Source organism: Merops nubicus, unplaced genomic scaffold, assembly GCF_000691845.1.
Source record: "Merops nubicus isolate BGI_N331 unplaced genomic scaffold, ASM69184v1 scaffold928, whole genome shotgun sequence".
NCBI lineage: Eukaryota > Metazoa > Chordata > Aves > Coraciiformes > Meropidae > Merops > Merops nubicus.
The window spans coordinates 2,117-27,081 of record NW_008626094.1 but is presented as its reverse complement, the minus strand read 5'-3'; the positions used below and the strand labels follow the sequence as shown (position 1 = coordinate 27,081).

Below are 24,965 nucleotides of genomic sequence, written 5' to 3'. Positions count from 1 at the left end.
CTTTGACTTTTGTCCTGGTAATCCTGGCAAGCTCAAAAGGAGTGTTGTCCTTTGAGTTCACTGGCTCAGCATTACGTGACTTATGTTAGAGTTGGGGAAAAAAAAAAGGCCAATCTCCCACAGTGTCAGTTTTCCTCAGAGCTGCTGTTTTCATTCACTTCTCCCTAAGCCAGCAATCCACGCTGCCAAAAATGTTACTGTTGAGGAGCATGAATGGAGCAAGTCTGCCAACAAACGTCTAAAATTGTCTGCTCTCACTGCTTTTTCCATCCCCTGGCAGTGACCAAAGCAGTTCTTTTCAAGAAGTAATGAAGATTTGGCATTGGTGAACTCCCAAAGTTCCCAGGCACGCCTCGTCTGTTTTCCTTCTGTGAGCCACATCTAACACCAGTTACGTGTAACTGAATGCCTTAAATGTGGAGATTCCTCCACTGGAAGAGCCTGGGCTCCTTTACAGGGGAGAAACTGGGAGCAGGAGGCTGGGCAGTAGGTGTATCTTCAGGACTGTGCTTTAAAAGAGAATTTGTTTCTGTTTCAGGCTTTTTGTGTACAAAGCTTGCAGTTTCTGTTGTGGCGTCTGAGCCCCCTCCTTTTGGGGGTGGAACAGCACATTTGGGTGCATTGAGGATGCCTCAGGAAAAGGATTCTTCTGTAGAGTCTGGTGTAGAGTACTCGTTTTCAGCAGGACATGTGTAGATGATGGCAGTTATTCGGTTCTAGCTAGCTCGTGTTTCATATCACTCTCCTCACCAGTGTCCTGTTTCACAGCTTCAGTGGCCTTTCACTTCATTGCTGGTTTTTTGATTCATATACACACTAAATAAAAGTAATACCCTGGTTTAGACGTGCCCTTACGTTTTCCTGCTGTGTTACCAGCTGAGAGCAGCTTCCCCATCTCAGAGTGCTTAGCCCAGGGTGAGGATTTGACACACCAGGGTTTGGATCCTTGCTTTACCAGCGTGAGAAAGCTGCTCTGCACCTCGGCCTCTCCCCTGTAAGCTGATCACCTCTCACAGCAGCCTCTGAGCTTAGCAGGGCTAAGGGCTTTTTATTACCTGCCTGTTCAGGCTGTATTTGTTTCATTCTCAGTATCCAGTCCCAAGTGGACATGATTACAACAGCTTTCAACAGGCCTGGTTCTTTCACAGAAGACAGAGATGCTCGTGTATTGCCTCTGGGAGGTGTTTGGTCTCTTTTTCAGCAGTGTCTGAGATTGTGGGTGCTCAAAACAGGATTCCAGGCACAGATTGTACAGGCACTCAGTATATCCTTGCATCTCCCTGCTGGTGGGGCAGCTGCTGTAGCACACTCTGGAATAGGTGATTTCTTGGTGCAGATGCTGAAAGGCAACAGTGAACTTGGCTGCCTTCCTGGGAGTGTTTAAACAAGAGGGCCCCCAGTTAAAGGGAGTCCAAGCTGAAAGTGAATGTGTCAGCCTGAGATGCTGGCAGGTCTGTTATGAACTGGGCCTTTCATCAGGTGTTGGGGTGTGTGTCCAGCTCAGGGGAGGAGGTGACAGCGTGGCACAGTAAGTGGCTGACTCAGGCAGCCGTGGCAGGGATCGAGGTGAAAAGCAGCAGTAGGCAAACTCATGGCTGCTTGGGCCACCCTCCTCATCCAGAAGCTGCTGAATCAGTGGCGTAGGGGTGACACCAGTGGCTCTTCCCATCCACCAGACTTTCTCCTCCTGAAGTGTTCACTTTGGGAAGGCACTTTGGCCCCAGGAGACGGGCTGCCCGGCTGCCGCTTTGGTGCCTCAGCCAGTTTTAGGCTACACCTCATGCTCCCACGGTGGCCACATCAGCTGCCACCCCAGCAGAGCTGCTCTGGGTCCTCCTCCCCTCCCAGATCTGAGTAATGACATTGTTCAGGATGCCCTTTGTGCCTTTCACAGGGACGCAGCCCGTGCTGCTGGGGCAGGGGAAGGAGCGAACGGCAGCGTGTGACTGACTGGGAGCCTAATCCTCCTTACCCTCACAATGGGGTCTTTCTTTCCCTTCCGCTTTCTGGACCACTGTACAGAATTAGAATTAGCATTAGCATGGAGGAATGTGTGGAATAAGCCCTGGTTTCAGTGGTGGGTGAGTTGTTTGGCAGGGAGTCTTCAGCTTTGAGTCCTGTCACTGCATGCCTCGCTCCCTTGGTGGCAGCCCTTCCACAGGGAAGGGTTGTTGGATGGTGACAGCTCTCCCAGAGAGGTATTGCTGGCACGTGTGCACGGCCTCTGTGGCCTTGTACCCTCTCAGCTGGCTCTTCTGATATCTTAGAGGCCATGGTGGTTTTAACGAAGTCAGAAGTTTTCAGATCTACACCAGAACATGCTGCTCTTGTAATTGCCTCATCCGTTGCAGTTAAACCTTGGGCACATAAGGGATCTGAAGATAGCAGGCTGCATACAAGGGAGGTGGAAACAACAGAAGCCCTCAGGCAGAGGTGCTGCAACCAGAGAGCATCAGCTGCTGGTCCTGAAGGGAGGGGGGACAGAAGCTTGGGCTGGTCACTGGGCTGGGGGGGGGTTAGGCTGTGTGTTTGGACCTGCTGACCACAGAGCAGCCTGGATTGTGAGGCTGGTGTTTAGAGACAGCCATAACAGTTATTTATGAATGATTCTTTATTCCTCTGTGTCAAAAACTTCCAAAAGAATCTAGATAATTAAATATTTCACTGCCAATATGGCACTTCTTGGGGGAGTAAAACTGCTGACCTGTTGCAGCTGGGTTTTGGTTTCCTTTGTCCCAGGGCAGTTTGCTCTGTTCCAGGTTCCCAGTGCTTTTGAAGGAATTTTGAGTTTCTCAAACCTGAATTTGATTTAAAACGACACCCAAATAGTCCTTCAAATGTCAAAGTGCAAAGACACTTTTTTTTCCTGGAGTAACCCATATACTCTGGGTTTAAAAATGTCAGAGTTTAACAACACAGCAAGATGACTTTTATACTTTAAATGAAAGGCTCCCTGAGCTGCAGCAGCTTTGCTGGGCATTGTTTTTAGAGTCTCCTCTTCTCTTGTAGGTTTACCAAGAATCTCTCTCCAGACAAAATCAACCTGAGCACGCTGAAAGGGCAGGGGCAGCTGACCAACCTGGAGCTGGATGAAGAGGTGCTGCAGAATGTGCTGGAGCTGCCCACGTGGCTCGCCATCACTCGGGTCTACTGCAACAAGGCATCTATCAGGGTGAGCAGAGGAGGCTGTGCTTGTGCCCCTGCACGCAGTGGGGCCTTCTGCTGCCTCCTTCTGTCTGTCATTTGGGAATTTCTGATGAAGAAACATCCCAGAATCCCAGCATGGTGGGGTTGGAAGGGGCCTCTGGAGATCACCTCGTCCAAACCCCCTGCTCCAGCAGCTCCCCCACAGCAGGGTGCCCAGGGTCACAGCCAGGCAGGTTTGGGATCTCTCCAGAGCAGGAGACTCCACAGCCTCTCTGGGCACACTGAACTCTTTTCCAAATTCTTCCTTCGTGTGCTTTTTGGAGAAAAAAAAATATTTCTTTCATTTGATGTGAGTTGCCAGATAGTTTAATCTCAGTTGGTACTAGCCATAGTTGCATTACATGAACACAGAAGCTTTTAATATATCAAAGAGACTTTGCTATAAAAGAAATATGGTTCTACTCTGCCAAGAGACAGTAAAAATGAGCCTGTCTTACTCATCTGATCCACTCTGGTTTTAGAGTCAGATCTGCTTAATTTAGTAACAAACATTTGTTCTCCCTCCTACGAGAAGTGCAGAACAAGTGTTGCTGTAAGGAAATAAAATGGATCTTTCTGGTTTGTGCCTTTTTCTTTAAAAGAAACTCCAATCTTACCTGGGTGTTACCTTCCAGTAACAGCAGCAATTGATTGTAAATTCGTTAAGGACAAGGACATTCTCTGTAAAGGAATATGACAAATGAGAATTTGACCTGCAGAATATCTGTTACTCGTGGTGACATGTGAGATCCAAAAGCTAAGCTGGATTTATAGGTCTTGTGGCTGGAATGTCTTTTCACTTGTCTGGGTGAGCCTGTTTGACCTGGATACAGTGAGACATGATAGTTTGTCACTGTGGTCATTCCACAGAGAAATGGGGTTCAGACTTTGGGCTCAAAAGATTTCCTGCAATTTCTCAAACTTTCCAATGCCAAAATAACTCCTCTAACCTCAACCTTATTGTTTCAGATCCAGTGGACGAAGCTGAAAACACACCCCATCTGCCTGGTAATGTTCCCTCCCTTGCTTATTCCTTTATTTTCCTTGCTTGTTTTTTTAATCTCTCCTAATTGAGGAAAATTCTGCAAAGGGAAACTGTGAAGTGCATGCTCAAATTTTCATTTGGCCCAAATTGTCTAGGTCCTTAGCACACAGGGGAAGGGGAGTGCTGAGAACAGTCATGGTTGGTGATGAGTCAGTTCCCACAAGACCCACATTTTGCTGCAGGATGGAGCTGGGCTGAGCTCTTAGTGAAACCCAAGGCAGCCTTGTGCCTGGTTTTTATTTCCTCCTCCCCTTCATGTTTCTGGGGATTCAGATTAGCCAACAGTCCTGGCACTGCTGGTGTGACAGCTTTACCACAGGGGACTCTTGGAGGGTTGAGAGGCTCCAGAGCTTGATTATCTCTGCCCTAGAGTCTCAGGCCTAAGGCTGGTAGGTTGAGCTTGAGTCTTGGTCTTGTATTTACTGCTCCCATGTCCTGTCCTTACAGTACCTGGATAAAGTGGAGGTGGAGATGAGAACATGTGAAGAGCCTCGGCCACCCAATGGGCAGTCTCCCATTGCTCTTGCTGCAGGGCAGAGGTGAGCCCCTGAGCCCTCTGGTTTCTTTCTGACTTGCTGCTGGGCTGTTGGTGGCCATTGCTCTCAATAGCTGACCATTGGCCATTCTGCACTAAGGGTTATGTGCCTCCCATATCCCTTATAAATCTGAGTCTCTCAGTGTGTCTCAGAGTCTCTCACCTCTGCTGGGCCTTCTGTTGTCACAGGTGGTGACTTTGAGGGATCTTCTCTTTGCAGTGAATATGGCTTTGCTGAGAAGGTCGTGGAGGGGATGTTTATTGTTGTCAATTCCATCACCATCAAGATCCACTCCAAGGCCTTTCATGCTTCCTTTGAGCTATGGCAGCTCCAAGGCTACAGTGTCAACCCCAACTGGCAGCAGAGTGACTTGCGACTCACCCGCATCACTGACCCACAGAGAGGAGAGGTAAAGAGCCCTCTGGTGTTGCCTGTCCCACGTGCACCACAGAGCAGCACTCATGCTACCCCCATCCTCTGGAATTCTCATACAGTGGTGGTGGGGAGCTTCAGTGAGCTTGCCCATCGTCTGCTGGAATGGGGTGGCTGAGAGCTGACGGGTTCAGAGCTTCCTCTGAGCTCCTCTGATCTGAGGGAATAAAATTGGAGAAGCTCTCAATGCACCCCTGTGGTTTGTCTGAATTAAAACTTGGTGTGAGAGATGGGGTTAGATGTTACTTGGGGCACAATCTTAGTTTTGGACTGGGATCACAGAAGAAAAGCATGTTAAATTATTTTCTGTGACCTTGTTTCACTCCACGTTTTCTAAGCATTTATTTTAATCCCTGAAGTTATTGACAATCTCATGATTTTCCTGTTTTTCCCCTCGTTAGGTTTTGACATTCAAAGAGCTCACCTGGCAGACACTTCGGATAGAAGCAGATGCCACTGACAATGGTGATCAGGATCCTGTTACTACTCCCCTGAGACTCATTACCAACCAGGGCAGGATCCAGATCTCCCTTAAGAGAAGGGTGAGAGTTTCCTCTGTACTTTGCAGGGTACAGTCTCACTGCCAGGTCCAGTGGTGACGTGTATTTCCTTCCACATTCCTCAGCAACCATTCTTTTCCTTCACAAATGCTGAGCAGAGGTGCTGGCTCACTCTGTGTTTTCTGTTGGAGGCAGCTGTGTTCTTACACAATAAACTTCAGCAGTTTATTTCCTGGGCAGGGGTGACATGTATGGAAGAAGTTTTTCCATCTGTTTGAACATCCCAAGGAGACCTGTCATCCCTTTATTGGGAGATTAAAGCCTGATAGCCTCAATTTAGCTGCCAATGGAAATTTGATTTAAAAAAAATAAGTTAAAACATCTCTTTGTTTTACTTTTGCTTTTTGTTTCTTTTTTAAACCAGTGAGCAATTGACTCCTAAAGAGGAGATAGCTTTGGCTGCTTACCTTCCAGAGGAGTTACTGTAGACATCCACCAGATTAACTTTTCTCTCAGACAAGTTTCAGAGCAGCATCTCTTGTTTCTGCTACATTTTTTTTTGTATTCTGAAGAATGTATCTAGATGGTTGCAATTGTTAAAGTCCCTGACTGCTCCTTGCTCTTTCAGACCAAAGACTGCAATGTGGTGGCATCTAAGCTGATGTTTCTCCTCGATGACCTGCTCTGGGTGCTGACAGACTCTCAGCTGAAGGCCATGATGAAATATGCAGAGTCTCTGAGTGAAGCCATGGAGAAGTCTGCCCAGCAGAGGAAAAGCTTGGCACCAGAGTCTGTACAGGTGAGCAAGCTGTGATTTGATGTTGGTCTGCCAGGAAAAAGGAGAAGACAAGGTGAAGGAGCCAGTTTCTGTTTGTGTGGCATCCAACCCTTGCTCACAGAGTATCTCCCTGACAGGAACCAGCAGGCTTACCTGCTGTGGTCTCCATCATGTGGGTTGTTGTGTTAGTGGGTAACAAAGCAATGGAGGAGTTGGGTTCATTGCCAAGAAGCACTAGAGGATGTTCATAGGTTGTCACAGGCTAGGTTCTGCCTGATGGCAGGGGAATAAGGGTGTTAAGCTGTATGGCTTTCCACATTTGGCTTGCACATGGGCAGTTGCAGAGGGTCCCAGGAAGACTGGATGTGGGAATAAGCACTAAATATGTTCTAGAAAGAATCTTCTGCCTCTGAATGACAGTCTGCATAGGCCTCCCCTGGGGGAAGGGGCTGTGGTATCATAAATAGTGACATAAAGTCAGAGAGAGCTGTGATGCTCAAGGGAAAACATCAGCATCCAATTCACTGGTGGTGTTTGGGTTTGTTTTCTTCTTCAGAATACTCTGGAGAGAGCCACTGGACTTTAGCAGTTGCTGATGGATTTTTGCAGTTGCTGATGGACTTTTGCAGTTGCTCTTTGGTTAGCTTAGCAGTGTCTGAGAACCTTACAACAGCTGCTTCTGCCAGTAACCTTGAGCTTCCCTCACCACTCTTTGTTTTCCAAACGCTGTGCTCAGTAACTGTTTGATGAGTGTTGCAGAATAAATACATGGGGCAGAGCACATGAGATGTTTTCTGAAGGAAGGATGAGGGAAGGGGAATATCACTGCTCTGGGGAGCTGGTGGAAGCTCTGGGGGAGGAGGAGGACTATGCACACAGTGCTGTGAGATTACAGAAAAGGGGGGATCAGAAATATTCAGCCCTTTTTGTCCAGCAGTCTTAAAGTGTATTTCAAGGTAAGTGATCAGTAGCTTGATGTAGATGAGGCAGAACCACAGACAAAGAGTTTTGCTCATGAGAACATAGGAAAGGATCCAGATTTCTGGACTCTAAATTGAATTTCTGTGAATTGATGCCGTGCAGTCTGGAAGATTGCAGGAGTTGGTTTTAATTATGTTATAACCTCTCTATTTTTTCAGCTTCCTGTTAGTTCTTACCAAGCTTGTCTCTCTCTGATAGATCACACCACCTCCTCCAAGTACCCAGCAGTCCTGGTCTCAGCCCTTTGGAGTCAGCCCAAATGCAAGCAGCATTGGCCAGTACTTTGATAAGCATGACATGAAGGAGTCATCCTATCACCTCCTCATCTCACGCCTGGACCTGCACATCTGCGATGACAGCCACACACGAGAGTCAGGTAACTGAGAGCAGCTTCCAGGGGAAGACACTGATCCACCCAGCAGGTTTCTGTCTTGACAGAGAGTTTTCCTCTTGAAAATAATCATCTTTCATCTTCCTGCTATTTCCTGGCAATAGGCAGTTGTTCAGATGGGTGGAGAAACAGTTCTGTGTGTCTGAACTCGGTATGGGAAAGCCTTTCTTGGCTCCACAGGACAAAGATAGGCAAGTCCATCTGGGGACATGATTGCTGGTGACCTAGCTGAAGGGATGGAGGACATGCTCTAGGAACAATCTGATAAAGTGTGACTGTTCCACTTGGTGAGAAAGTGTTTGTTTCAGCAGTGTTTGGGATGTTCACAGCAGCAAACTCCAAGGATTCTTTGCCCCCTTTGACAAACCATTCCCCTGCCTGCAGTGTCCTTTTCAAGCAAGGCTTTGCCACCTAGTGTCTGCTTTACTCCTAGCTCCCCCTTGCTGAGATCTACTTCTGTGCTTCTTTCTCTTTTGAGGCAAGAGGCAAGTGTACCTCTCTTTCTCTCTTTCTGCACAGCCATGTCTGATCCAAGTTGAACTGTTTGTTTTTAGACATCTTCCCTTAAAAAAAAATTCTCTTACTGCATCCATCACTGTTCCAAGCATTTTTTAATTGGTCTGTGTGTCACTGTCTCCTGAGCTGCTGTTACCAACATCTTAGCTCAGTTTTGTTGTCTGTATTTACTGGCCCTACCAGCAAGTGTTGGAAACACAAGTGCTGGCTGCTGTAGTGGGAAATGTAATTGATAGGGGCCTGGAGTGCAATGGGACCTTGCATTTTGCTATTTGAGATTCTAGGTCTGGTTCTCACCATATAAACTGTTGGCCTGTTACTTTGTACTTTTAATTGTACTTTTCCTTACGTAGGATGAGATTTTGATGCAGCTTTCTAAAAGATGATCCCCTAATACTGGCCTCAGTGACAATCAGGGATGGCCATCAAAGCAATGTTGTTCTGAATTCCCCTGGCTCAGGACTTGGATTGCAGAGCTGACTGTGGTTTCCTTTGTTCTGGTTCCCACAGGCTCTCTGAAGCATGGGATGCTGGGAGGTGCCATACAGCTGACCTTCAGGAGGATGGCTTTTGACTATTATCCTTTCCACAGGGCAGGTAGGGGAGTGTGTGAGCTCCCAGCTTGAGGCTGGGAATGAAAAAAGAATTTGAAGCACAATGATGCTACATGGCTTCAGGCAGGACTGGGAGAAAAGCTACACAGAGGGCTTGGGAATTCAGAGGAATAAGCTGCCATCTATTGTAAAGACATCAAGTTGAAACTTGGGATTCCTTATCAGTTGTTTAAGCTGTGGATCTGGTTCTTAGGTGTGCCTAATAGATTTGGAAGGGTTATAGGATGTATCCCAGGAGCAAATCTGTTTGTGGTTAACTGGAGTATCAGGAAAGGGGGTGGCCTTGGTGTTCTTCACAACACTTGAGTTTGGAACAGTGGCTGGTAGGACCAGCCCTGTGTGAAAGCCTGCACTTGTTTCACAAGCACTTCGTGTGCTGCATATTGTGTGTTCCAGATGTGATATCAATAAAGAGGAATCCTGTCTAGATTTGAGGGGCACGGGGAGGTTGTGAGTATCCAGGAGCTGCATTTCTAAAGCCAGGATGTTTGCTCTCCTGCAGGAGATGCCTGCAAGCATTGGGTGAGGTACAGTGAAGCCATGGAAACACGGGGGCAGTGGGCAAAGAAGCTGGTCAGTGAATTTCAAAGCAAGATTGAGAAGCATTATGAAGAAATGGACCCTGCATTTGCCAAGACTCCACTTTCTCCTTTCAAAAGGAAACCAGGTAAAACTCCCAGTAAAGCAGGGGATGGTAACAATTTTCCTCAATCCAACAGCATCTCTACTGACTTCTCCCAGTCTAGCAGGGTCCAGGTTTGTTGGTGCAGAAATTTGTAGCACACTAAAAATAATTAATTCAATGGCAAAGAAAAGTGGCTGTCCCCCTGGAATAACTGCAGCAGGCATGGACAAGCTGCACTTGCCACTTTCCTGGGTTATTTCACAGAATCATTAAGGTTGGAAAAAAACTCTTAAGATCATCAAGTCCAACCATCAACCCAACACTCCCATGACTAAACCATGTCCTGAAGAACCACGTCCAGATGTTTTTTGAACCCCTCCAGGCATGGGGACTCCAGCACCTCCCTGGGCAGCCTGGGCCAATGTCTCACCACTCCTGGAGGGAAGAAATTCCTCCTAATGCCCAATTGAAACCTCCCCTGGGGCAACTTGAGCCCATTTCTTTTCTGTACCCCCTCGACCAGCACCTTGCCACTGAAGAATCATGCACTCTGCAGTGGGTTCTGCAATATACATTTGTTACATAGCATTTTTTGTCCTCTAATTTCTGAATGAAGTTCATGAGATAAGAGACCAACACCCACCTTGCTACAACCTTCTTTCAGAGCAGCAATGTCTCCCTTCAGCCTCCTCTTCTCCAGGCTAAACAATCCCAGTTTTTCCACAAGTGAGTGATAAGGAGTAAATTATATGCTTAAAGTGTGGCTGAAGAGTGTGTTCTCTTGCTACAGAGCAGACTCATCTTTCACAGTGTTCTTCCTTCAGAAGTCCTAGGTGTCATCTTTTTTCCCCTGCCTAGCTGTGCCCTTCTAATTTTGAGGTTGTTAATTCTGCTCTGTAAGCACATAGGTGTTGGTACTGATGCTGAAGTTCACTGCAGAAGTGATGAGTAAACCCTGCTGGTTCTGCTTTTCCTTCCCCACAGATACTTCATCAAGTCCTCACAAGAGTCCCTTAGAGAAGGGCCGTGGACCTCCCACGAGTTTGCCCCGACTCCGACACCCGCCCTGGACCCGGCTCCGCTCCAGCTGTGTGGTGGTTCGAGTGGATGACCTGGATGTCCACCAGGTAGGGATCTGAGCACATATGACCTAGATGTCCACCAGGCAGGGATCTGAGCACACCTGCAGATGTGCATCTTGTTTTTAAAAAAGAAACTTCATCTGTTATGCTTGATAGGTCTGGTGAATCTCGTGTCGGCCAAGACAGAACTAAACCCAGAGAACCCAAATGCTGTTATGATGTTGCATGTGACATTTTTAAACCAAGTGTGAACTGCTGATAATTTTCCTGTTCAGAGGAAACTGCCTAACCACAGAGGTTCTGCACTCTTCACATTTGAACTTGCATTAGGCAGGCCCAAGATAAAGGATTTCATGCATTTGTGAAGTTAGGGAGGTTATGGATTATTGACAGAGGAGGGAGGAGTCTTCCCTCACACTCTGACTCAGAGCAGGAAGCATCACTACACTGGATCAGGCCCTACACCCATATCCCTGTAATCATTGCAAGAGCATCATCAGTTCCAGATACTATAAAGAACTTATCAGTGTGTTAGTCTTGAAGAAAGCTACAATAGATTTCAGTTCTCTTAGTTCATGTCACCTAATTCTAGTTGTCATGGCTCATACTAGCAGTGACAAGAGACATAACTAAATTCCTTCAAAGGAGAGGAGTTGACAACATTAGGAGGCAGAAAAAGTTTTATTTTTACTTGAAAGCAGAATATGTTTGATGTGTAAATGAGGTGGATTGAACACAGGAGACTACAGGGTTACTGGGACAGTGTTTTGCTGAACCTGAATCCTGCACAGCTGCATACTGTTGTGTTTCCAGGTTTCTACAGCTGGTCAGCAAAGTAAGAAACCCTCCACCTTGGTTTCATGTAGCAGAAAATTGTTCAAACTTCCTGATCAGATCTCTGCAATCCATATTGAATTCACAGAGTATTACTTCCCAGACAATCAGGACTTTCCAGGTAATACACCAAGGTTAGCACCTTCTTTCATAAGTTCCCTAAAGAATCAGTCAACTCTTAATTCTTTAGGTGTGTTAACTGTTACATATTCTCTGGGTGTCTATTTTTGTTTTCTGATGTTTAAATTTCTTTGATTTTTTTTTTTCTTGGGGAAAGTGGGGTAGAATTTGCCTCCACATTTTGCACCACACGAAGTTGTGCTTGCAGAATGTCTCGAGGGAGCTGCTGTTTGCCTGAGTCTGAGGGTTCTGCTGTATTGATGACTCTGGAGTAGGACTGTAGGGTGCTTTGGGTGCTCTGCAGACGGTTTGATGTGGGTCCTGGAGCACCTCACTGCTCTGCTGCACCACAGCTTCTCCCTTTCCTCAAGAGATCTGTCTTGCAGTGGGAGTTAAAGCCCTCTGCCTCAGTGTTGTCTGTGCAGTTATACACCAAGCTGTGGACCACCCCAAGTGCCTTTTTGGCTATGATTAATCTGTCTTGATTCTGTTTCGTTCTAGTTCCATGCCCAAACCTGTACATACAGCTGAATGGCCTGATTCTGACCCTGGATACAGCAAGTGTGCTCTGGATAAACCTCTTCTGTCTGGATCTTTATCGCAGCTTGGAGCAGTTCAAAGCCATCTACAGGCATCTGGAGGACTCAGGCAAGCATGATGAGCATGTTGATGTTCGACTGGATGGCTTCCGGCTGAAGGTACCATTCCTCCCCTTCCCTCCCCAGTGTTCAGTGTCCTCTTCCCTCCCTCTTGGGGAAGGAACGTGAGCCCAGGACGTGGCTGGAGTCCAGAATGAGAAAACAAACTCTGTCTTTCTTGAACTTTCTTCTGTGTGCCACTTGAGTTAGTTTTGGTTTGATCTGTGGGCAGTAGAACGAGTGTTTATGTTCTAGTCCAAAGTAGGGAGGCAAGTCAGTGTTTGTCAAAATGGTTTCAAGGAGAAATTGATGGTTCAAGTAGTCCAAAGTTGTTTCCTGGCCTTTGGGAACCACTTTGACTCTCACACTGTTCCTGCTGTGCTGGCATTCTGTGGTTTTTGTCATTGACTACCCTTGTTAGCAGTTTTGGGAGCAGTTTTGTTTTTAAAGGCCTGAAAGTATCAGAAGTTTTGGCAGAGAAAGATCAAAATGGATGTTTTAAGTTGAGCTGCTACATAAGCCATGGATGGTAAAAGAACCTGAAATAAAATTCAGTATAAATTCCTTTGTGTCCAATTCCTTTTCCCCAGTTTGGAAATCTGATTCAATTTTTCAGATAAGGATAGATGGAGAGTAAAGTTCCTTCCCTGTAAATGGCCAAGACAAACCCCTGTTCATTTCCCCTCTCACCACCTGACCTGTACCATCTTTCTCCTCTGTGCAGCTTAACATCCCCGTGGAGAAGAAAGTCTCTGAGCACCGGGATCGGCCGCAGGCACTCTGCATTTGCACCTCAGAGCTGACTGCCACCAACACCCGCCACGCTCCCTCCTGCACCTGCCAGGACCTCCAGAGCCTCTTCCGTAGATTCGCCAGCTCAGAGTTCTTCCACTCCAGCTACACCAAGTTCCCAAGGTCTCAGGACAACTTCAGCCTCCTCCACACCCTTTTCTTGCGCCACGCGTACGAGGTGGATGGTAGGGCTCAGAAGCATCCAGGCTCTCCCCAGCTCCTGCAGAAAACCTCTGCCTCTGAAGATCTGTGGTCTCTGAATTTCACTGAGCTTTCCCTGGACTTTGAGGGGGCTGAAAGCTCCAAGGGCAGAGCTGTTAGCTTTATTGACCCTTTTCCCCTTTCCATTTGGGCCTGCCTTCCCAAGAGATGGGGCCAAGCTCAGCTGTCTAAACGACAGGAACTGGCTTCCTCAGAGTTGAAAATCAAGCCTTCTGCCAGCTTTAGCAACAACTCCAAGAAGGAGAACCTTGCCAGAGAACATGGGGTTTGTCAGAGATCAAAGACTGACCAGGATCTGAAGAACATCTACAAGGTCCCTGAGACAATGGACATCTTGGGAGAATCTGACTCTGAAATTGATGATGGAGTAGATAATAAAGAGCTGGAAGCTTCTGCTGATATCCATATTCTTGTGTCTTCCTCTGTTCATGTCAAGGTTCGACTCAACCACTACCAGTACTTGGTGCTGCTGAGGATGAAAGAAGTTCTGCAAACACTACAGGAGCAGCTGGCCCAGGATACCCAGGAAGTGACAGGGTCTCCTCTGCACCCTGTGTCTGCTTGTGTAGGAGTTCTGTTCCACAGTGCTGAAGTGGCCCTGCTCATGAACCCCACACCAGGAGCTGTCCTGGAACCCAGATCCCTGGACTCGGACACAACGAGCCTGATCGAGTCTGAGCTCTCCCCTTCAGACAGCAAGGAGGGGCTGGCAGCAGAGGAGAAGGAGCTGAAGTCAGAGAGCAGTTCTGAGAAGGGAGTATGCAGTACTTCAGAGGTCCCAGAGGACAGTGGGATTGAAAACACAGGGACCAGTTTAACCAGCACGTCACTGGAGAGACTCCCAAGATCTGCAAGTGATGGAGCTCTGAGCACAGCTCCACGGAGTAAGAGCATAGAGGAGAAAGGTTTGATAGAGGAGGCACGTGAAGCTGTGGAGGCCCTGGCTGCAGAGAGACCAGAAGAGACCAGTAGCCATCCTCAGAGCCCTCCTGCCCTCCCTTCTAGCCCAGCCTCAGACTCACAGCCCTTGGGCAGGGGAAGCATCACGCTCAATGGCCAGGCAGAGCTCATCCCTCTGAAGAACATAGAGGTGGAGTTGTCTAGTGCACTGCATATCACAAAGGATGCCACGAAGGAAGCTCTGCATGTGACTATGGACCTCACCAAAGAAGCCATGTCTCTAACAAAAGATGCTCTGAGCCTGAGCCGGGAGAAGATGACCTCCACCATGCAGAAAATGCTCTCTCTCCCCCCAGCCAAGTGAGTGGGTCCTCCTGGGATTCACAACAGCAGCAGCAAAGCACGTGGGACAGGGGGGAAACAGCCTGGCTGCTCCCTTTCACAGCATCCCAGATGGGTGGGGCTAGAAGGGACCTCTGGGGATCATCCCATCCAATCCCCTGCCCCAGCAGCCCACCCACAGCAGGGTGCCCAGGGTCACAGCCAGGCGGGTTTGGGATCTCTCCAGAGCAGGAGACCCCACAGCCTCTCTGGGCAGCTGCTCCAGGCTCTGCACCCTCACACCAAAGAAGTTTCTCCTCCTGCTCAGGTGGAACCTCCTGGGTTTCATTTGGTGCCTGTTGCCCCTTGTCCTGTCCCTGGGCACCACTGACCAGAGTCTGGCCCCAGCCTCTTGCCCCCCGGGGCCCTTTAGCTCTTGCTCAGCATTGATCAGATCCCCTCTGAGGCTTCTCCTCTCCAGCTGAACAGCCCCAGGGCTCTCAGCCTGGCCTGGCACAGAGATGCTCCAGGCCCATCAACATCTTTGTAGACTCCACTAGACTCTCTCCAGTAGCTCCATGTCTCTCTTGAACTGGGGAACCCAGCACTGGACCCAGTACTCCAGAAGTGGCCTCACTGGGGCAGATTTAGAGGGAGAGGAGACCCTCTCTTGGCCTGCTGCTCACACTGTTCTTAATGCACCCCAGGAGACCATTGGCCACCTTGGCTACAAGAGCAGCACACTGCTGGCTTTCTATCAGTATCATTTGGGTTAGAGAGAGGTCACATCTTCATCTCTTGGGCACAGTCTAAGTACACTTGAGTCTGATTTTCAAGTGTTCAGATTCCAGCCCACTATCTGTATAATCTGGAGGCGAAGCTGCTTGTATCCCTGTTTTTTTTTTGGACAGGGATTCCGTGCCCAGAGCAGAGGAGGGAGCCGTGACTCCGGGAGGGGGCAGCAGCGCCCGGATGCGTTTCCTCTCCATGCAGAGGACCTGCTCCCAGCACTCCCTGGAGGCGCCGGCGGAGGGGAGTGGCCCCGAGGACGGGCTGTCTGTGGACAGCGAGGGCAGCGAGGGCTTCGTGCTGCTCACCGACTCTGGTAAGGAGCATTTGGCTCCAGCCTCTGCCCCCAGCTCTCACTTCACACTGCTGAACAGTTCCCTGCCACGGGCAGCTGGGTCACTCTGCCCTCCCGTGGGATTTGCTTGGGGCAGCCCTTCTTGTTGAAGGGTGTGAGCAGTTCCCCCACAGTGGCTCTTTGTGCTTGGTTAGGTGCCTTGTCTCTGAGGTGAGGGGTGTAAATGAGTGCAAGGGTGACCCTGTCACAGGGGTGTTGTGAAGGATTTGGCTGTACTAGAGCAAGGACTGTGAACGTGTGCAGGTGGGTGGGTGGGTCATGGCATCTAGGAAGGGTTTAGCAGGGGCTGGTGGGGAGTAGGGTGCACTGAGCCTTTCAGTGGACATCTTTCACTTCAGCTCTGTATTCCTTAAATTCATCCAGGGAGCTGGAGAGAGTTCCCCAGAGGATGGCCCAGGCTGATGGCCCACAAGCTCAGGCAGATAGTGAAATCAGTACTACCTAAAAACAGAAAAAGAGGAAGAATTGAATTGTTGTTCTTTCCCTTTCAGAACCCAGCCTGGACCCTCTTCACCCAGGGCACCTTCCTCAGCTCCACAACAACTCAGGCAGCAGAGGAAGCCTGATGGCAGAGGAGGAGGGTGGAGTGTCTCCTGAAATAAACAGCTCAACCTCCCAGAGTGAAGACCCCAGCCTGCAGCTGGTCCGTTGGGTTCCTCCTCCCTGTCACCTTGTCTCTGGGTCAGTCTGGAAGCCAGCTGGGCAGTTGGGTTTGGTTTATAAGTGAGCTTGTCACTTGTTGTTTCAGGTCTCTGTCCTTGTGTTGAAGATGAACGAGGTGAACTGTGGACTGGAGGCACGAGGTGATGACATGTCCCTTGCTCTACAAGTAACAAACATGGTCCCAGAGCAGCTGAACAACGTGGGGATGTGGCAGTATCTACGTGGCTATCTGGGTAAGACACAGCCTCCTGGAGTCTGCTGCTTTTATAGCTCTGCTTTTATGAATGGCTTTTGTACTGGTGACTCTCAGGGAGTGTTCCATGTGAACTGGTACTTCAGGATTAATGTTTTGTGTGGTTAGGGTTAAATACAGCTTGTGTGGGGGGGAATGTGGCTGCTAAGAATCTTCCTGTCAGTGCTTCAAGTCTGGTGTTTGAAAGATGTTTTCCAATGTACTCTATACCAGTTCTGTGGTGCCTAGTAACCATTGAATGAGATTTTATTTTAATGGCTCCTAGAATGCATTAAATTCATTAAAAGAATGAATAAAGCTATCTAGGGAAACCCTGAAATTATTCCTGCTCTGAGAATAGTGCTTCTGGGGTAGGGTTTGATTTTTTTTGATCAAAGAAAACCCATCAAAAAAGAGGACTAAATGAGAATAAAAAAAAAACAACAACCAAATAAAAGCCACCACCAAAAAAAGACCCAAACCAAGTAAAAAAAAACCAAACAAACCAAAACCAACAACAACAACAAAAAACCAAGCAACTACAACCCAAAACTTCAAGCAGTTCTTGGCCTGCTGATCCTTCACATCACAGTTCTGGCTGTGGCCACGAGAGGGCAAAGTGGACTAGGAGATGAGGTGATGTCGGAGACTGAGGTCAACTCGTGTATCTGCAGCACAAAGGCTGGTTTTAAAGTGTGCTGAGATGGTGAGAGAGAGAGAGGGATGGGTCTGGGGGCTTACATGGCCCAGCTCTGGTGTTAGTTCCTGTGGTGTGGCTCTTAGTTGTTTGAAATTGGGGTTTGTTTCATGTGAAGGATGATTTCAGGCTGCTGTCATTGTCAGCTTGGCTCCACTCTGTGTCTGGACAGTAAAGGGCTTTTCACGATGCCTGTTCTGAGTTTATACTGATGCTGTCTTCTGTAATGAGACCATTCTGCTCTAGCTCTAGGAGATCCAGGTGTAGAGAAGCCTCCAGGCCCTGAAGCTAGCAAGCCCCAGCCAGAAGTGTGCCTGCGTCTGGAGGTGGGACCCAGTGCTGCTGAGCACTCACCTCTGGCTGTGCAGAATGGCTTCCTTCACATGCTGCTCCACAGCTACACAGCAGAGCTCTTCATGTCCTCCCTCACCAACCTGGGCCCCTTCCTTGAGGATGAAATAATTCCAGAGGTGATCCCCATGGAGATAGAAGTTGTGGATGCCAAAATCACGTTGAAGGTGAGTGTATGGGGGAACCAGAGATTGCCCCCAGGATGGCAGCCTGGGCACAGCTCACCTGCAAGATGCTGCTTGGGGAAGGATGCTGTGGGGTTCCTGTGGGTCCCTGTACAGGTCCTGTTTTCCTGGCACTGTTTTGTTTTGCTTCTAAAAGCTGCCTTGGGGATGAACAAGTAACACAATGGAATTGTTGAGTGATGAGATGGTGGAGAAATGGAAGCCTGACATTCTGATTGTCTCCCCAACTTTGTTGGTGACCTGTATTGCAGACTCAAGGGAAAGAATGAAATGCCTCTTCCTCCAGGTGCCCATGTGAAATGGGGAATTGTTGACATTTTTCTGTAAACGTTTAGAGAACTACAGATGAAAAATATCATATAAGAGCTGGCTGATATTTAGGAGGGGTCACTGACAGAAGTCCTTGTTTAAACCTTTTTCAAAGCAATGCTTTGGCTCCACTGACAAGCAGGAACCAATGCTGGTGCACAGCATCATGAAAATCTCCAGATTTGGGGATATTGGCTTTTTTTGCCCAAGGAATATGGGTGAGGGCCTTGAACTGGGAATTTGTAGAATGACAACTGTGAGAGCAGCCTTCAGGGTGATGGCTGTAGGCCTCACCTGAACCTCTTTATTCTAGATTTGACAGAACTTGGTTCTGAGCTGTGGAGGTGCTTTCTGCACAGATTTAAGACTCCCTTGCAGCCCTGGCTATGAAGCCAAGCTTCCCCCTGTGCTGGGTGACCTTGGTGAGCTCTGGTGGCAGTAGCTCTGCTCCTGTGAAGGCCCGGGGCAAGGGGAATCCTTTGTGGAGTCACCAGAGCTGTCACAGCAATTAACCTCTCCTCTGCTTTGTGGTTTTTCAGGATGACAGCCCCAGGGTGTACCCCACCTCCCCTGGCCCCCTTCCAATCACCTTGGCAGTGGACCACGTCGTCGTGAAGCGCAGAGACGATGGGGTGTTCTACCTAACAGGTCAGCAGCCTCAGGACACTGCATCTGTTCTCCCCCTGGCACCCCTAAGGCTGTGCTGGGGGGCAGAGTGCTCTGCTCTGCCTGCTGCTGGAGGAGCTGCTGCTGGGAGGGATGGGCTCTGGTATGTGAGGAGTCCCTCTCTCTGTTCTCTGCAGTCAGTTCTGCCAGAACAGGCAAATCATCTTCAAGGCAAGCACCCGAGTCCCCTGGCTGCTCTGCTGTGTTCATCTCTGGATGCAGGTGTTCCTGTCTCTCTAGTTCTTGCTGCTTCTGGTGTTTTGTTTGTGCAGGAAATTTCATACCTCAGATGCAAAAGGTTAATATCTCAGTCTACTGGCAGCCTGAATTTGTGCCTGATGTCTCCTTGAACTCACAGGCAGGACAGATTACTGCTTCTTCCATTAGTCTCTCCATTTTAAAATGGGAATATTTCTTTTATTTTCCTTGTTTAAAGAGGAAGGGAAAAAAAAGAGGAAAAAAAGTTCAAGTTAATCTTTTTGTCCTGAGAATCCTGTCATATAAATGTCCACAGCTGAATGTTCTCTGTGCTTCTTTCCAGCTCCTCAGGGGGAGGCCTCACCAAAACAGGAAAAACCTGTGTCAGTTCAGGAGCAGAAGGCCCCAGCTGAGTGTGTCTCTGCAGCCCCAGCAGCAGGAACACGTGGACTGCAGGTGAGTCACTGCTGCCTGTTCTGTCTGGACACCCAGAGAGCTGGCAGGAGGCTGGGAAGCTGAGTCTCAGACTTGTCTTTCTGTGTTTGCAGTTACTGGTGGGCGTGGTGTCTCCTTTTACAGGCCTGTGCCTCCTTTTACAGGCATTCTGAGCAGTAAGGATACCTTGCCCAGCATAAACTCTCTTGTTCCCTTTCAGATACCTGTGGGACTTTTTTCCTGATTCCCACTGTGTCCAGTTCCTTGTCAGAAAAAGGGGAATTGGGAGGTTCCCACAAAGCAGGAGCTGCTGTGTCAGGGTAGAGCAAGTCTTACAGCCAGGGAGTTTCACACTGCTTAGTTTCTGCTGCTCAGCTTGAACTTTCTTTCCATTTTGATCCATACATCTGGAATTCAGATAACTGGTGTCATTTTAAATGTGTAGTCTTCTCTAATTGTATTTTCTATTTGGTGCCAAGTCTACTTGGTAAATTGATCACTTGCTATGGAAAAATACATATGAGGGGAGGAATGTGGCTGACTAGACATGGAACTGGACTGAGATTTTGGATTCTGTTCATTAGTTGGTGACACATCATTTATCCCCTCTCTTTTTGCTGCTTAGTGCAGAGATTTTCTCTTCTTCCCTTTCACAGCACCTTGTCAAACAGGGCCCTGACTAAAACTGGAGCACAGAAGCCTCACAGTTTAGCTTTAGTTGTAGCTTCTCTTTATCTTCTGATGTTACTGAACTTATTAGGGGCAAATGCAAAGGCTAAATTCTTGAGGGAAAAATGTTTCTGAGACCCCAAGGGGAAAAAAAACTGTGCTGTGGTGGGATCTCCCTGGCAGTGTTTGGGGACAGAATTAACTGTGGTCCTGGAGACAAGCAATAGGCATGCCAGGCATCAGCTTGCTCCAGCTAGCACCTTAATTTTAACACATCTTTAAAGGTGTATCAGGACCCTTTGTAAAATAAGAATGAAGATGAGAGCCTAGGGGTTTTCTTTTCCTGCTTTGTGTGGTTATCTTCAGCCAGAATCAGCTAGCTGCTCTGCAGGGAAAAGACTTGGCCCACTGCACGTCTTGTTCCAATGCCTAGAAATGTGAAGGGAAGTCTTGGGAGAAAATAGTCATTAAGCAGCCACCAGTGGCAGCCTGAGCTGGCTCTAATGACAGCTATGCAAGTCAGCAGGCACCAGTTGGCAGGGACTTACTCCTGCAGCTCAGACTGGGTCAGGCTGGCAGTGGTTGTGTCACGTTGTGTACTTCATCCCAAAAGCTCCTGCTTCAGTTTTCCCCTTCCAGCAGATGGCTGCAGGCAGAGCTGCCCTGCTGCTTCCCTCTGGAAACTCCTGCTTGGTTTGTTCTCTTTCTCTTGTAGTTAAAGGAAGTGCCAGAGCTGCAAAGGGAGCTTCATACCATGAAAATAGCCCTCGCAGAAGCCAACATGGACAAGGCTCGCCTGCTGCAGGAGGTTAGGAAGTACAATCCCCTCTTCCAGCTCTGATGGTGAGGGCACAGGCTGCAGCTGCTCCGGGGGACTGGAGCCACCACCAGCACTAGGGCAGCTCATGGATCACACTGCTGCTAAATGGGTCAAGCTCCTGGAGCCTGATGGCCTCGAAGAATGGAAACCAACCCTGACTGCAGAGGGGACTTGAAGGGGGGAGGAAGGGAGGAGGGAAGGTCTGGCAGAGGAACAAGGAGGAGTTACCTGTTTGCAGCCACTTTCCTCTGTCCTGGCAGTTTGGTGCTGCCTCTGTCACTGTACCAGGGCCATGGTCAGCCTACAAACAAAAGGTCAGAAGCTGGGGGGACACCCTTGTCTCTTCATCCACTGGTGGTAGTGATGATGTGCTTCCAGCCTTCACCTTCTGAGGTGACATCTAGAGATGGTCTGTGGGGGGGTTTCTGCTTATTTCAGCCTTCCTTAGTGTGTTCTTGCTCAATCATGCACGCCAGAGAAGGTGGCAGGAGGAGCTTGGTTAGATCATGAGAGCAGGAGTGGCAGAGTAGGAATGTTCCTGCACACTGGGGCCTGGGAGCACGTGTGCTGTCCCAGCAAACACAGGAGCTGCAGGGGGGGTTCCCCTCTGTGCAGTGAGGGGCTGCAGCTCACTGTTCCCTCAAGAACAGGGTCAGGGTAGTAAAGAAATTCTTTCAGACTTCTTTTTTCCACCAGTTATTTGTGGTGTCAAGCCAGAAGCAGTGGTATGTTAGACTCAGTCTAGTTCACTCTCAATCCCACCATATTTGGCTTTACTGATGCAGAAACACAAAGGAATTCTCCAATTTCATTGCAAAGTGCTGTTTAAACTTTTTGTTTTGCTTTCAAAGAACAGGAGTGAAGGAAGTTGGTGAAGTCACAGAATGAGGTGACCTGTGTGTTTTCTTTGGGGTGCATGATGTCCCCAAACCATTGTGTGCCAGTTTCACCAGTGGAGAGAGGGAGAGCCAGGGAGATCACTGCTTGCCTCCCTACACAGTTGTGTGGTGTTATTAGCACAGAGCTCTTGCCTGGTCTCAATTTCAAGAGGGATGTGGGTGTGTGGGTCAGGAGAAGGTGCTGACCAGGATGGAGGTGACACTGTTAGCTGCTCTCTGTGGGCTGGAGATGAAACAGGAGCTGCTGGGCTGAGGGTGGTTTGTACTCTCATCTGTCCTGGAGCTGCTTCCTTGAGGAGGAAACTGTCTCTGTAGTCAGTCCCTGACTTCATTTATAAATAGCCTCTCAAGTGTGGAGGGGAAGGAAGGATAACCTGAGTAAAGTCTGAAGTAAACACTAAAAAACAGAAAAGGAAATGTCATTTATGAACTGCAAGGATCAGAGCCACTCCTGAAGCATAGCTGGCACCTGGAGTCTGTGCCCTCCCAGTCCAGGCTGGGCTGGGATACTGGGTGGGTGTGCTGCAGGAGGAAGCAGCTGCAGGAGGCACTTGGGAAGGGCTCTGCTGCTCCAGAGGAGAACCTGCTGTGTGCTGGCCCAGGGTGTGTGATTCCCAGCCCCTGGGAACACCCCTCCCCCTGGCACAGCCTCTGTGCAGGGTTTGCTGGGGTTTAGCTCATCTCAGGCTGCACTGGGGAGTTCCCCAGAGGCGTTTGGTGCTGTGTAGGTGCCCAGACAGGGGCTAGGAAAGGTGGCAGATGTGTGACTCTCCTTCATGGAATTTTTTTATATTTAAGGTGTTGGGTTTTTTTTCCTGTCTGAGTATTGCTCCACTGAAACTCGTTTAGCTTAAGTAACACAAGATTTTAATCCTCCTCCCTCTGCCAGGGGCAGCCTCTGATTTACAAGCCACGATGACTTGAGGCCTGGAAACCACACAAGAGCAAGCAAGTAACTTGGGAGTTGAGTTTGGTTTTCATACCGTGCTCTTACATCCTTGTCCCTTTTGCCCAGGTGCTGAACTTCCCCTTCTCAGGCTCCTGAAATCATTGTAGCTCTTCTCTTGCTCTGGGGGAAGTGGGGATGGGTTGACAGCACCAGGCTGGGTACAGAGGCACCTTGGTCTGTGGTTTGCAGGGAGCCAGGAGTGAATTCCTGTGGTTGTTAGCTCTCACCTTGAGCAAAGAGGCTATGGGAGAGAGGGATGGTGATTAAAACAACTCTCACTCCTGAGATCATGATCTCAGTTCTGTGTTTTGACTCCATTAGACTGAAGGTGCCTTTGAGTAACACTTGTTGGAGTCCTTGCACTCTAGGTTTGGGCAGAGCCATGGGGCAGGCTGTGCCTCCAGAGTCCAGCATTTCTGCCAAGACCTGACTGACCAGTGCCTACAACCAGCCATGGCAGCAGCAGCGAGGGCCCAACCTCCCTTCCAGAGCCTCTGGAGCAGGCAGCAGCCAGGAGTGAGTTGGGAGGAAGAGCTTTGCCCTCAGCAGAAGCACCAGAGCTGAGCTGGGGAGGGTTCACCCTCACCCCACACTGAGCTGGGCCAGCTCTGGGTGCTGTGACCTCTGCTCATCCCCCCTCCTCCCCAGGAGAGGGTCACTCCTCACCCCTGTTGGACAGCCCAGCTGCTTTCTCTGGAGCACCTTCTCTGCCCCATCCCCTGCTCAGTGCAGCCTTTGACAGGACAGATTTTGGTGCTGTGATGAGGAATGTACTCGGGCAGCCCTCGAGGGGAGGATGCACTTGAACTCTGGATGTGTCAGCAGGGGTTGGCTTCCCCACCACCACCTCGTGTAGAATTCAGCAGCAGGAGCAGGGGCTCTGAGGTGACCTCCTGGAGAAAATGAGCTGCTCTCCTAGCCAGAGAAGAGGTAGCAGAGTGTCCCTGTCTCCAGACTGGCAGTGAAACCAGCCTGTGTGTGAGCAGCTCACTCAAAGCACCATCACCAGCTGCCCAGAGCCCACATGGGCAGAGGCTGGAACCTTCTTCAGTCAAACTTTTGTGCTTCTGTGCTTGCTCCCTCCTCCTGTGTGAAGCAAGAGCTGGGAGAATGCTTGCCTGAGGTGAATTCTTACTTCTTATTTGCTAATTGCTAGAAAATGGGAGGGTTCTTTCTTCTCTTTCCAGTGTTGATGAGGTTTTGTTTCAGTAGCTGTCCAGCTTTGTCTCCAGCCAGCCTGGGACAGGAGTAAGGTGCACAGGGTTTGACTTGCAGCATCACACAGCTCCTCACCACAGCCTCCCATGGGCACAGACTGGGCAGGGCTGGGGCCAGGCTGGTCACAGCAAACTCCTTCCTCCAGCAGCTCAGGTCAACTGGGTTTATTTAACAACCAAACCATTGGAAGGGTTTTCAAGTTCCAGTGAAAAGTTACTGTAAAACAAACCCCCTGTCCTTCCACAGGACAGAGGTGCAGGACAAAACCTCCCTCTCTCCACTGAGGAGCATTAGCAGAGTTTACTTTGTAAGAGTCTTTTATTTAAGGACTTTGTGTTATGATGTGAGCCAACTCCACCCTTTGTGTCACTCCCCCCCTTTGCCCCAGGGAGAGCAGTGGCCTCAGCAGCTCCTCCCTGGTGGGAGAATCCTGCTGCCAGGGGCTGCACAGCCAGGTGGGTGAGTCTGGATGAGGATTGGAGGTTTAGGCAGTGTCAGACTTTGTTGCAGTATATTTCCACTCATGCATTTATTGGTTCTATGAACCATGAAAAGGAATTAAACTTGTTAACCTCCTCCCAGGCTCACGCCGTCTTTTTTTTGTCCCTCTGCCTCCCTCCTTGTGCTGTTTCCCAGACAGCTCCGTGGAGTTGGCTGTGGGAAGAACAACAAGTGATGACTGCAGGGACAGCACAGGCCCCGGGCGAGGGGGGAACAGGCTGGGGTTGGTCAGGACAGATCATCAGGTTGCTCTCCCCCTGCTGAGTCACACCAACACCATTACACAACTCCTGCTTCCCAGCACGACTGGGAACACAAGAACAGCTTTAATGTACAAAAAAAAAAAGACACTTCTGTTCACAGACACCACATCTGCCAGCAGAAAGGATGACCTGGGTGGGGGAATACACCCCTGAGCATGCCTGTCCCTGCTCTGGTGATGCAGAAGAGCCCAAGGCTCCAGGTCTTGGGGTGTTGGCTCCTGCTTGGTGCTGGGGTCACAAGCCAGACTTCAGC

The 24,965-nt window shown here is 49.1% G+C and overlaps 1 protein-coding gene across 1 annotated transcript; it reads left to right on the top strand.

The window, feature by feature from the left end:
- Positions 1-3,009: 3,009 nt before the first annotated feature.
- UHRF1BP1 (UHRF1 binding protein 1) lies at positions 3,010-20,903 on the top strand (the record flags this gene model as incomplete). Its single annotated transcript, XM_008945864.1, has 20 exons — positions 3,010-3,172; positions 4,156-4,194; positions 4,679-4,770; positions 4,987-5,176; positions 5,601-5,741; positions 6,328-6,498; positions 7,657-7,834; positions 8,876-8,962; positions 9,482-9,646; positions 10,589-10,731; positions 11,500-11,641; positions 12,142-12,338; positions 13,003-14,552; positions 15,425-15,618; positions 16,149-16,300; positions 16,406-16,553; positions 17,502-17,767; positions 18,634-18,742; positions 19,302-19,414; positions 20,778-20,903. Coding segments are annotated over 20 exons (4,366 nt in total), but the record flags the coding sequence as incomplete, so codon positions are not given.
- Between the last annotated feature and the right edge of the window lie 4,062 nt (positions 20,904-24,965).